We start from the raw sequence: 13108 nt of genomic DNA, 5'->3' as shown, positions 1-13108 counted from the left end.
CACACACCTTGAGAGCGGTGTGCTGATTTCTAACGTGGGCCCAGATTGTAGCTGTCCCTGGGCAGGGAATGAGGGAGGGTGTAAACATCAAACCTGTCTTTTCTCCTTGTTTGTGCAGGGGCCAGGCATAATCCCAGCTCTTGCTAGTGTTTCATGGGAGCTAATCTCCCCACAGGGGGCTTGGTATGATAAAGGAGCAAATTAGCTGATATTCCCTATCCCTCAGTGCTCTTGGGGTATAGTAGAAGTGTGTTGCTCTGCATGCTGGGTACCTCCAGGTGCCACACGCCATGGTACACTACAAAGCCACCATTGAGCTCTAAATAATTGGGTGCAACAAGTTCTATCCTGGGATAGTTATAGGATCCCCTAGGTGGCAAAATAAGGCTGCAGGGCGAAGGGATTTTTAACCACATGAAAAATACAATAAGAAATCGAACTGATACATTAAACAAAGGAAAACAATTAATCACATTGGCTGAAAAGGCATTATAAGTATAGGCATGACATCACAGGCAGACAATCAAAGACCTCTGATTGTAGGTTAAATTGCAAAGCTATTTCAATATTAGCAGCATCAAGTGACTCATTACTTTTGCTATAGTCTTAGCCCCTCTTTCTGTCCACTTCCTCTTTCTGGGAAAGTATTGGAGTATCTATTATAACACTGAGAGTAGACACACACATACACATTCGAAAAGGAAATTAAGCCTGCTGGAGCAGTAACAAGAAAGAATCTTTGCAGCATTATGAAAAAACCACTGCATTCAAGATCTTAAATGGATTGAAAAATGTATCGCAATCTCCCCCCCACCCCCCATACACACACAGATTCACTGCCCCAAAAGTCACTAATGCAGAGTTAAAGTTGAACAGCAGTGCCTCAGACCCTTCCAGGATATTGAGGGGCCTATATTTAATCCTCTGAAAACCAGGAAATAAAGAGTTAAGATACATATCAGCTCTGCCCTGCAGCCTAACACTGCCCCAGGAGCTGGCAAGACCTACTGGGGTTGTAGAATGTATGTTACAGCCAAGGCTGCCCTATAATATGTAGACATGAGGAATGACTAAGTGTTAGTCTACACTAGAAGTGCTAAAGCAGCGCAGCTGCACTGGTGCTGTAGTGCATCTAGTGAAGGCACTCTATGTTGATGAGACATCCCGCTGACCGGATGACCACAATTTGCACCACTAGCTCTACCCCTGGCCCTCAGGTGGATGCATCAGAATTTCCATTTTCAGAAAGGTGGAAAAAGTCTGGTAGCTGAACTTTGTGACTTTGTCCTGACCCACAACTACTTCAGATTTGGAGACAATCTATACCTTCAAGTCAGTGGCACAGCTATGGGCACCCGCATGGCCCCACAGTATGCCAACATTTTTATGGCTGACCTAGAACAACGTTTCCTCAACACTCGTCCGCAAGCACCTCTCCTTTACCTATGCTACATTGATGACATTTTCATCATCTGGACCATGGGAAAGAGTCCCTCAAAGAATTCCACTGGGATTTCAATAATTTCCACTCCACCATCAACATCAGCCTGGACCAGTCCACACAAGAAATCCACTTCCTGGACACTACAATACAAATAAAGGATGGTCACATTAATTCCACCCTATACCGAAAACCAACTGACTGCAATACATATCTTCATGCCTCCAGCTTCCACCCTGGACACATTACACGATCCATTGTCTACAGCCAACTCTTAAGATACAACCGGATTTGCTGCGATCCTTCAGACAGAGACAAACACCTATAGGATCTCCATAAAACATTCTTAAAACTACAATACCCACCTGGAGAGGTGAAGAAACAAATTGACAGAGCCAGACGGGTACCCAGAAGTCATCTACTACAGGACAGACCCAACAAAGAAAACAACAGAACACCACTGGTCATCACCTACAGCTCCCAAACTAAAATCTCTCCAACACATCATTAAGGATCTACAACCTATCCCAGCAGATGATCCCTCACTTGCTCAAGCTGTGGGGGGCAGACCTATCCTTGCTTACAGACAGCCCCCCACCTGAAGCAAATACTCACCAGCAACCATATACCATACAAGAAGATCACTAACGCAGGAACATAGCCCTGCAACAAACCCCGTTGCCAGCTCTGCCCACACACTGACTCTAGTGACAGCATCACAGTTCCTAACCACATCAGCCACACCATAAGAAGCTCATTCACCTGCACATCTACTAATGTAATATATGCCATCATGTACCAGCAATGCCCCTCTGCCATGTACATTGGCCAAACCAGACTGTCACTATGAAAAAGAATAAATGGACACAAATCAGACATAAGAAATAGTAACATCCATAAACCAATCGGAGAGCACTTCAACCTCCCAGGACACTCTGTAGCTGATTTGAAAGTTGCTATACTTCTACAAAAAAACTTCAAAAATAGACTTCAAAGAGAAACTGCAGAATTGGAACTCATCTGCAAACTTCACACAATGAAACTGGGTCTAAATAGGAACTTGGAATGGTTCTCTCATTACAAGAAGCAATTGTCACTGTTCACACATTCTCACCTCCTAATCAGTGGTTGTGTATAGGCCTCAACTACTCTAACTGAATGGACTTTGCTTATGCCTAACTTCCCCATTGTTGTTCCTTAACCTTAGATGTATATATATATCCCCAATCTGATTTCTATTCCTTACATCTGATTAAGTGGGTTACAGCCCACAAAAGCTTATGCCTGTAGAAATTAAATTTGTTAATCTTTAAAGTGCTACAGAACTCTCATTGTTTTTGCTGTATACAGACTAACACAGCTACCCCCTCTGAAATTTGTTGTTTCTCTTTATTTTTCATGATAAACATAAGTTACTGTTTAACTGAGAAGAGTATCCTGATACCACATTAGTCAATGTCCACCTTATGCCAGTCTTTAAAATCAAGTCTTCTATTAGGGGTGCATTTCCGGATGGTCATCAACCCTTTTGATCATGCTGATATTCAGAGTCACAGCTACTTGCTTTTCTTTGATCACATTAAGTCCTATTGTTCAGGAAATGGGTGAGGAACATGTGGCATGATTACATTAGCCTTACACTGTGGCTTACTAGAACCTTTCATGATTTTGCTTTTTATTTACTGCTATTTTTCTTGACCATACTTCCAAAGTAAAATCTGAATATGCATGTAGATTTTAGAGCATTTTGAACTATCTGCTCTTAAAAAAGAAGCTTAGCTCTCAGGCAAAACTTCTTGAGTGGACTTTTGTAAGAGTTATGTGGTGCTCTACTAGAACTCTCATTGACTTTAATAGGAGCTAAAATTCAATTCAAGTCCCTGAAAAATTAGCCCTAGTAGAGTGAAATTCTAAATCAGGATGAATATTCAGCAAACCATATTCAAATTCATGTTTAACATTAGAGTGCAAGGAGAAAAAAAATCATATTGGAAAAACTGAAGATATTAAGGAGCATATCTACTTAGTCCATCTGGATAATGTGAAGGGTAATGTCAGATACATGTTTACTCAGTGGACTGTGGGTCTGACCCAAAGCTCACTGAAGTAAACAGGAGTCTTTCCATTGACATTGCATTAGGCCCTATGTCACACTGGCAAGGAAATGGACTTGATGACATACAAAGTATTTTCAATCTCTATCTTTCACACCCATCTACTATTTTACAACAGAATGATTAGCTGAAGAGAGAAATCAAATTTGGATATCAACAGTTGAGCGTTGGAAGTTGAGCAGTTTTATTACGAGACCATTCCTTTTCTAAGTAAAAAAGATTCTAAAACCTTCAGGCAACTACCCAGGACATAAAACCAGAAACATGGGTACTTGCCACAAAAACATCTAAAAGCTAGATAGCAATCCTTAGAAGCATCTAAATATAGAACTGAATGACTTTCAGAATTCCCATCCTACAGGAAATTCCTACATTTCGGCATTTGTTTTCATCCTAAATCAGGACAAAAAATTGACATTTTAAAAAATTTTTTCATGAAACAGAAATTACAAAAAAATCAGTTCGGAAATGTTGAAATGTTTCAAGTTGACATTTTCTATTGACTTCAGTGGGGCCAGGATTTCATGTCACAGGTTGGGAGTGCTGATCCTTCCTGTATCTAACTTCCAAGAGGGACAGGTGAGATGATGGCTTGTGTACATTGAGCTCATTCATGCCCAGGACAGGTCACTATAATAACTACTTGTGCCCAGGACAGGGCACTTGATGGCACTATAATAACTTCATCCTGAAGTAGAGCTTGTGAGGCTATAATAACGATGTGTTACATCCAAATAGAAGATTAGAAGTAGCTGTTCACTATACGTAATTATATGTTTAAATCTGTGAAGGGAAAAAATTGGGCCTGATATAATGTTCATTTTCTTTCCCTTTTAGTTTGCAAAACCAAACCCCTCCGTGTGTACATGATTTTGATATTATACAGTAATATTTACAGTTGTGTTCCAGTTACTCAAACTGGGTATTTGTGCTTGGCTTGTTTTAATGATGTTATCATTTAACTGGCCCCGGCAAAACTTGATGAAGAGGAATGGAGATGCTTGCACTTCTGTTGGTACCAATTTTTCAGTTGTTTTAGATCCAGATTTAACAGGAGAGCAGTGTATTGACTTATACAGAAAAATCTATCTCTACTACCAAATGGGCCAGAGACTTCATTTATGTAAAAGTAAATCACTGAGCCTAGAGAAAACAGGCTCTACAGAAAAGTCATAAGCCTGTGGATTTTCTCTATAAGCAGATTGATATTTCCTCCATGTATGACAGATCCTTTATTAGAGATGCCTATAGTACTGTCAGATCACAGATGCTTACTCTGTGTGAACTCTCAGCTGATGATTGTCATAACATGCCTAAACCTTGCTCTTGCACAAATAGAAATTGAATGAAAGTAAGAAAACTTGTTGATAGTACAGTCTTTCTTCCCTCTCATTGGAAACCTTTGTGTCATGCATTTGTAGCAATGTCAACAACACCTAGCTGTATCCAGGCAGCTGTAGATTGAGGGAATATTTTTCAGTATTTTAAAAACATGCAATTTCCCCCAAAAAAACAACTGATTTCCACTTGATTATACACAATCCTGTCTTCTGTAGACTTTCTGTGTATTTTGTCCATCAATAAGTGGGTTTCAAGACATCTGTCACAAAACAACTTTCAAAGTAAAATGTATTAATCATTCTGATTTCGACATCCTCCACTCATAACATAAAGACTTCAGTCATTCCATGCAGTGCTTTTTTTATTCTGCAGTTCTCTTCCTTTTAGTTCTGCCTCACAGAAATATATTATTTTCATGTATTTCCCATTGTTTTTATTTCCTCATACAGTTTCATTCTCTTCATTCTTTTCTCAGTCTGCGACTTAACTTCTTGCTCTTTCACTATTGCACCAGTCTGCTGTTCTAGTTATACATGTAGCTGTTTCCCGTCTCTGTAGTATCACCCTTTTCAGTCTACATTGGGACTGCTTTCCATCTGAAATAGATCTCAGTCCTGATCACTCAGGACCAACTGAAGTCCCCAATCTTCCAACTGAGATCCCTAATGTTCACTTTCTTGTCCATGCTTTTAACTACTTCAAAGGAGTTGAAGAGCAGGAGAACGGTAATTGTATCTAATCATGTTATTCTAGCACCAGATTTTTAAAGCTAGTAGGCAGAAGTGTACTCACAAAATGAGAATGCATATTTTTGCACCACATGGACCAATAACAACAGTTAGAGCTACGTTTTCTGATATATGTACCTGAATTGAACCTGCCAAAAAACATGTAGGTACAATGTGTGAATGCTTAGAATGTGAATGTGATGTTTAGGATGGATAAATACTGGCAGGTTCAAATCTTTTGCACACCCCAAGAAGACAGCAAAAATAATGGGCTGCCCTATGTGCATGGCCAACTACTTAAAGGCTAAAGTGAATATTCAAGGGAGTCAGACCTCGAACTCTAGTTGTATCGGATCAAAGGATTTGCATGTGCAAGGAAACAGGAATAATTGAAAGCCCTCTATTTGCATGGCTGGGCTCTCCATTGCCTAACAAATCAACGACTAAAGAAGACACTGCTATCTGGTTGTGAACCTATTTAGAAAATGTTTTCACTGCTGTTTCTAAACTTCCTTTATACTAAAGTATAAGCCTTTTAAACAGGTAAATAATTCCACTCTTTGGTGATATTCATGTGCACATTCCAGTCTTCAGAGCTGATACATTGTGTGATCATGACTGTGGCAATGAGTTTCTTCTCTAGTTCTGAGAAGTATGTTTTCTTGGTACAAATATAAAGGGCCAGATTGTGTTTGAGTGGAGGAGAAAATGCAAGGAATCTTTCTGAAGTGGGACTGCTCTGGTGTTGCGGGGTCTGGTCCCAAGCCTGGGGCATCAATGCTATATATGGATGATCTGTGATATCTAATGCCACATAGAGATCCAGAAGGATGAATATGGATCCCCTTCACTGGTCTATGGTCAGAAAGAAGTTAGCCACGAGAGCAACAAGTGTCTCTGTATCATGTCATTGCTTGAAGTCTGTCTGGGAGGAATCCAGTGTTAAGGCTGGCAAAAAAATTTCCATCACAACTGTTTTTCAGTAGAAAATTAGGTTTTGGAAGAAACAAAATTTTTCACAAAAAGCGTGCGCTTTTCACAGAAATGTTTTATTTTTTTCATTGAAAAATTGCCCGAAAACTAAAAAGCTTACTCTGAAAATCAACATTTTTATGCCACAAACGGAAATATTTTGATTCAGAAATGCTGCCACAGTGCCTCATGGGAGTTGTAATTAGGGTGCCTCATGCTTCTGTTCTGCTCTATGGGCCAGGCTGCCTCCCCTCTCCAACAAGGGAAACTGTGATGCATCGTGGGTGATGTAGTGTAGCAGTATTTCAGTTGGCAGCTGAAGTTTTTTTTGTTTTATTTTGTTTTGTTGCCTAAAAGTACAAATTTTCTGCAGCAGGGGGAAAAAAACATTTTCCAACCAGTTTTAACCAGGATACCTAAAGCTGACAGATGGTGACAGAGGCTGTCATTGCTAGCTTCTCAATTAGCTTGCTTAGCAAAGGGAGGTTAGGCACTAGGTAGCCTTTCTGATTTCTTTCACAGGTACAGTAAGTTCCCCACCCAGGCCCTTTGAGGTTTTAGGGAGAATGTATATGGAAGCAGACCACAGATAGCAATGCTGTTTTGTTGCTGTTTGATTAGAAGAAGGAGTTTTGGTTTTAGAGATTTTTCTGACCTAGCAAAGAAATTGATTTTTAGCCGCAGAGTTGCTGTGTTTGCAGAGCAGACAGTCCTGGGTACTTTTACCTAGACATGAGTTCTATCGATTTGCTCTTTAGTCACTGAATGACCTACACCACCCCTGACATCTCACTAGGAAAAGAAAAAAAAAAGCTGAAAAGGAAATAATTTTGCATCATACAGTATCTGCAGTGCCCAGCTGGGATGTTTGCAGGACAGTATCTTTAAATAGAATCATGCACTCAAGTACGTAGAGTGACACCAAGGATCATTTGTGGCCCCATGTATTTAGATTAAGATTAATATCTGTACTGTTCTGTGCTTTTAGGTTTTCCGATCTAGCAGTACATGAAATTATCATTAGTTTTGATTAATATATTTTGAGATTTGTAAGTAGAAAGTAAGTGCTTTTTTTTTTCTTTCTCCAAAAGGTCAAAATTGAGTTCCCACTGTGGAAGAAAAAAGGACAAGGGACAAAAGGCTGGGCTCACTGGCTTTCTGGTTTAATGTCCTTTTTTTTCCATTATTTACAATTCAGAATGGGTTTCCTGTCTTGACTGTCTGGGTGTCTTTGTTGAGCCTTTGCTGTTAGGCTTCTACCTATGGAAATCTGGACTCAGATGGGAATTTTAATTGACAAGGGATATGAATTGGATGGGCTTGGGTTCAGGCTCTAGTTACTAAGTCAATGGCAAAATTCACACTGGTTTCAATGGGCATGGACTCAAGCCTCCAGCAGAGGTTAAGTCACATCACTAATGTTGACATATAGTTTAGAACAATTTGCCCTAACTACCTAGGGCCAGACACAGGTTTTACTGTGCCCTGAGGGAATTATCCTGTGCAGGTCCCCACTTCCTCTTCACTTGTGAGTGGGTCTGCTATGTATCTACAAATCACCCTCATCCCTTCCAGCCTGCAGCCCACCTCTGCTATTTGCAAAGTTCCACATCCACTGGTAATGCCTCTTTCCCTCACGCCCCATATACAATCTGGGAAGCTCAACTGTGCAGGCCCTGCAGCCTCCCCACCCCACTGTCCTGCAGATCATCTATGCAATGATTCCTACCACCTGTCAGCCCCCACATGTCCACAGGGCAGAGGTCAGGATTGTACCTAAACCTAAATGCAGCAAGAATATGTAGGTACTAGAACTAGGATGAGAACACAGGGATTCTTGGTTCCCAGCACTGTACGTAGACCAGTTCAGAGAGACACATGGGGAGCTAATGTGTGAATGGAAAAGTGTCTGTGTTGGGAAGGAGAGGGTGGAGCAGTAGCAAAAAGTTGTTATCTTTATGAACACATGACTGTGTCTGTGTGATTCTCTTCAAATCTGCTGGCTACTTCATTTTCCCTGGGATTGAGCTGCAGCCCAGTTCTTGTCCATCCAGTAAGGAAAATTGATGAAGCATGAAGTGTGTCTAAACCCTCTATCCTGGATGGTTTAGACACAACAAATCCTGCAACGTGGCAGGGGGTTAGATTAGATGACCCTTGAGGTCCTTTCTAATCCCATGATTCCATGAAGTACTGGTCCTCGATAATCTCCTGCTTGTGCTCTCCAAGACACTCAGCTCGGTTACACTCAAGAGCACAGACTTAGATTGTATCATTCTGAGCTGGACGGAAAGGTAAAAAGGGGACGGTTCAGCTCCCCAGCCTGGCAATGCCCAATGAGGATTTACATCGTCTGCAAGGGCTGCATTATGAAGAGGAAATAAGAAATAAGTGAGGAAATTAGAGGAGACCGTGGATACAAGGACTTGTGCTAATAGAAAGGTTCTTTAATGAAGGGTAAAGGTTTGTAGCTTAGCATTAATGGGGCTGTGGATGTAAAAACAGGGATGTTCTCAGCTCCTTATCCCTGTATTTGTCTCTCCCAGCACAAGGGCATTGCACTCTGAAACACTGGATACATTTCCCTTATTTCCAATACTCTAGTTCCTTTACTTAGTGCAGTTAATATCCTGCACTTCCAGACATGGGAACAAATGCAGATGTGTGTCTTCTTCAAAGTGCTATTTTTTTTGGCCTCTCAGCAAGACTGCTTTAACTTAATTGGACAGTTAATTAATCGCTTGTTAAATTTCTCTAGATCCTGTTCAAATTACAGCAAACATGTTCAGCATGTATATTACCTCTAATATGCCCATTAAATTCAGCACACATTTATTCATTTTGATTCTTTATAAACAACTTATTTACAGCAAATTTGTCTTTTCACTAAAATTATCCCAAGCACAAATGGGATTTTCAGACTGGAAAGAAGAAAAAAATCCATGAGGACATATTTGTAAAGTTGCAAAACAGATCTGAGTTGGAAAGCGACACAGCAGGAGATGGGGAAGCAGGGCTGCTCCTGCAGTGCTCCAGCACAGATCTGAACTGTGGAGCAGAGAATGGGGAGATGGGAAAGCAGGGGAAATCTGGTAATGCATCATAGATCTGATCAAGGGCATAAATCCATGGACTATTGAAGTAAATGGGAATTTTTTTACTGACTTTGATCAGGCCCATGAAGCAGACTGAAGTGGGAGAAAAAGAGGTCAATATCATAATTCAGAAGATCAGCTCTGAACCAGGAAGCCGAGCCGAAGGTTGTGGTAAAGTGGGCTCTGCAGCAGACAGCAGATAAACAGCTCTTCCTTCAAATATATTTGCTTTTATCTTTTATTTCATTTACTTTCTAATTAGGGGGAAGTGCACACACTCTGCTTTTGTGATCTCTGCTTACTTTTAGCATAGGAACAATGTCGGCCATAAGTATGTAGAACTTGGAGAGTTCTCTTTCAAAGCTAATATGAGCCACAGTGATTTCCTAGCAATTGTTTTGCCTTGCATGTGGCAAAATCCCTGATGCTGTAACTAAGGGATTATTTTACTAAACTCTTCTGTTTTGTCTTCCAGGGTTTGGTATGACCACCCCGGCCACCATTGGAGGAAAAATTTTTCTGATATTTTATGGCCTTATAGGATGTGCAGGGACCATTTTATTCTTTAACCTGTTCCTGGAGCGCTTGATCACGGTCATAGCCTACATCATGAAATCCTGCCATGAAAGACAGCTGAGGAGGAAAGGAGTCCTCCCTCATGACAGCCGGCGGGGCTCAGGGAACTCTGAGGCGGACAGCTTGGCAGGGTGGAAGCCATCTGTATACTATGTCATGCTCATTTTATGTGTAGCATCACTCATCATTTCCTGTTGTGCCTCTGCAATGTACACACCGATTGAAGGGTGGAGTTACTTTGACTCACTTTACTTTTGCTTCGTGGCCTTCAGCACTATTGGTTTTGGTGACCTGGTCAGTAGCCAAAATGCCCAGTATGAAAGCCAAGGCCTTTACCGATTTGGCAACTTTGTATTCATACTCATGGGAGTCTGCTGTATCTATTCCTTATTTAATGTGATCTCAATCATTATCAAACAGTCCATAAACTGGATATTAAAGAAGCTGGATTGCAGGTCCTGCCCCAGATGCCAAAGAAAATTCTTTAGGTCACGGAGGAATGTTGTGATGCCAGGAAATGTGCGGAGCCGGCGGAACATCTCCATTGAAACTGATGGCGTCAATGAGAGCGATACGGACGGACGCCGGCTGTCTGGAGAGATGATCTCCATGAAAGACTTCTTAGCCTCTAACAAGGTGTCACTAGCCATCATGCAGAAACAGCTGTCAGAAACTGCCAATGGCTATCCAAGGCAATTGAACTCTAGTTGTAAACATAATGGATTCTCTGGCGGGGTAGGAGCCCTAGCGATTATGAATAACAGGCTGGCAGAGACAAGCGTGGATAGGTAATGAAAAAAGAAAAGATAAAACAATGGGGAATGCATCACCAAGTATGGAAATAACTAGGGAATGAATGTCATCAGAGAGGTGGAGCTAACTGAGCAGGACACCTTCTGTTAGAAGATCTCTCACTTTTGGCGGAGGAAGGGTCTTGTCCGTTAATATCTATTGATTTTTGCACAACTCAGATCTCTACCTTCTTTCCTCCCCTTCCATTTGCTCCCTAAAACAGGTCACAGAGGAGAAATTTCAAACTAAATGTAATGTAGCCCCAACATCAATTTTCTATGGCCTGTCTTTCCTGTATTTATGTTAAGATCAGTTTCAGGCATAAGGAATTGATGGCCTGGGGAGAAATCACCTTCCACATCACCAGACTGAAACTATATATTGAACTGATTTTTAGTTCAAAGTTGGTGTTGAGGATTTTTTTATTTTTGTTTATTTTCTGTCCCATTCTTTTTAGACTTGGTTTCTGAATGTAGCTTGTCTGAAACCAAAAGAGGTACCATTATAAGCTTTTCTGTGCAATAGCTATACTATTGCACTACTAGTTTAAATGAGTGAAAGCAAACAATTTCTCTTTAAATCTATCTTCTCAAAACAGATTTCTGCTGTGAAACTATGTTGGTAAAGCCAAATTCTGCTTTGGTATTAATTTGTATACATTGGTATAAATCCAGAGTAATTCCGTCACAGCCAATAAAATAATTCTGGTGTGACACTGGTGTAACTGAGAGCAGAAGTTGACCCTGAGAATGTAATTTAGTCTTCCCCTTAAAAGGACATTGTCAAAAGTGGCAGAGTCAAAATTAGACCTACATTTGCTTTCTTACATCCGTTGCATAGTATGTGTAATACTTTCTAAGTTAGTTTTTCTTCTAAATATTGAATCATTGCAGTTTTCTTTCTTTTTTAAAAAAATTAAATATGGACAGACAGATCTCATGAGCAACCTTATAGTAACAAACAGGGACTGTTTCTAAATCTGTGTGTACAGTGCCCCATCCTGATTGTAGTGAAAGAGCACTGACATAATATGAACACTTAATGAACAGGTCTCATTGCAGAAACTTCAACAGTCCAAGGCAGTTTTACAAGTAACCATTAGCACAGGAAATGTAAGAAATGATTAAAAACACTTTTGACAGTGTCCTTTTTTAACATTTGAGTAACTCTATCACACTCCACCTGTTTTCTGGCCTTTGGTGATGATAATGATAGGGTCTTGATTGAGAAAATAGAAAATGTATCATTTTGCTAAATAAAAGGATCTGTGTGCTCATTATGAACTGGCTGAAGACCTAAATGAGAACTGTATTAATGGTCAGAAAAACATAGAAACAGGAAATTAGATAAGTTAATGGCTATAGAGTGGCATTTTGCATTAGGTAACAATAAAAATAAGGGATTAAATTAAAGGGATATTACCAAGTAAAAATTCTAGGACAAATTCTTGCTTCCTTTACATCCATGCAATGCTATTAAAGTCAGTGAGGTTATGTGGAAGTAAATGAGCAGAATTTGGTGACATATGGCCTGATCTAGTGCCTATTGAAGTCAAAGGAATTGGATATAGGCTCATAGAATTAAACAAATTCTTACTTTTGGTATCCATAATACCTTTTAGATTATTACAATTTAAAAACATTTTAAATATCTAACATACTTTTCACCATTCATGCAGTTTCTTTCTTTCTTTGTTTCTTTCTTTCTTTCTTTCTTTTCATTTATGTGGAACAACCTAGGTAGACTGGTCAGTTTCATTTGTGTTACGAATCCATTTCATCTTCTGGTTCTTCTGCCTTGCAATTGCTCTTGTATCTGGGTTCATAACACTGCAGGGGAATATTTAAATATTTTAAATATAAACTGTGAGATGGAGAGGAGGGGAGAATTGACTCCACTTACTACCTTTACTCTACTTACCCCCTTTCTCAGCTGAGTAAGACAAGGGCACAATCTGACTGTAAATATACAGACAAATAATTTATTATTTATTGAATACCATTATTCCATGACGAAGTCTCAGCCTCAAGGAGCTAACACTCTAAATGC

The 13108-nt window shown here is 40.1% G+C and overlaps 1 protein-coding gene across 1 annotated transcript in view; it reads left to right on the top strand.

Annotated features, from left to right (window-relative positions):
- KCNK13 (potassium two pore domain channel subfamily K member 13) overlaps positions 1-11059 on the top strand; it is a 77333-nt gene extending 66274 nt beyond the window's left edge. The window contains exon 2 of the mRNA XM_067556357.1: positions 10167-11059. Coding sequence (XP_067412458.1) covers positions 10167-11059 — 893 coding nt within the window. The remainder of the gene's footprint in view (positions 1-10166) is intronic.
- Positions 11060-13108: the final 2049 nt, after the last annotated feature.

This window comes from Emydura macquarii, unplaced genomic scaffold, assembly GCF_026122565.2.
Source record: "Emydura macquarii macquarii isolate MOO-44397 ecotype Brisbane River unplaced genomic scaffold, CSIRO-AGI_Emac_v2 contig_1713, whole genome shotgun sequence".
Taxonomy (NCBI): domain Eukaryota; kingdom Metazoa; phylum Chordata; order Testudines; family Chelidae; genus Emydura; species Emydura macquarii.
The sequence above is the reverse complement of the archived record's forward strand: the minus strand, read 5'-3'. Positions and strand labels throughout refer to the sequence as shown.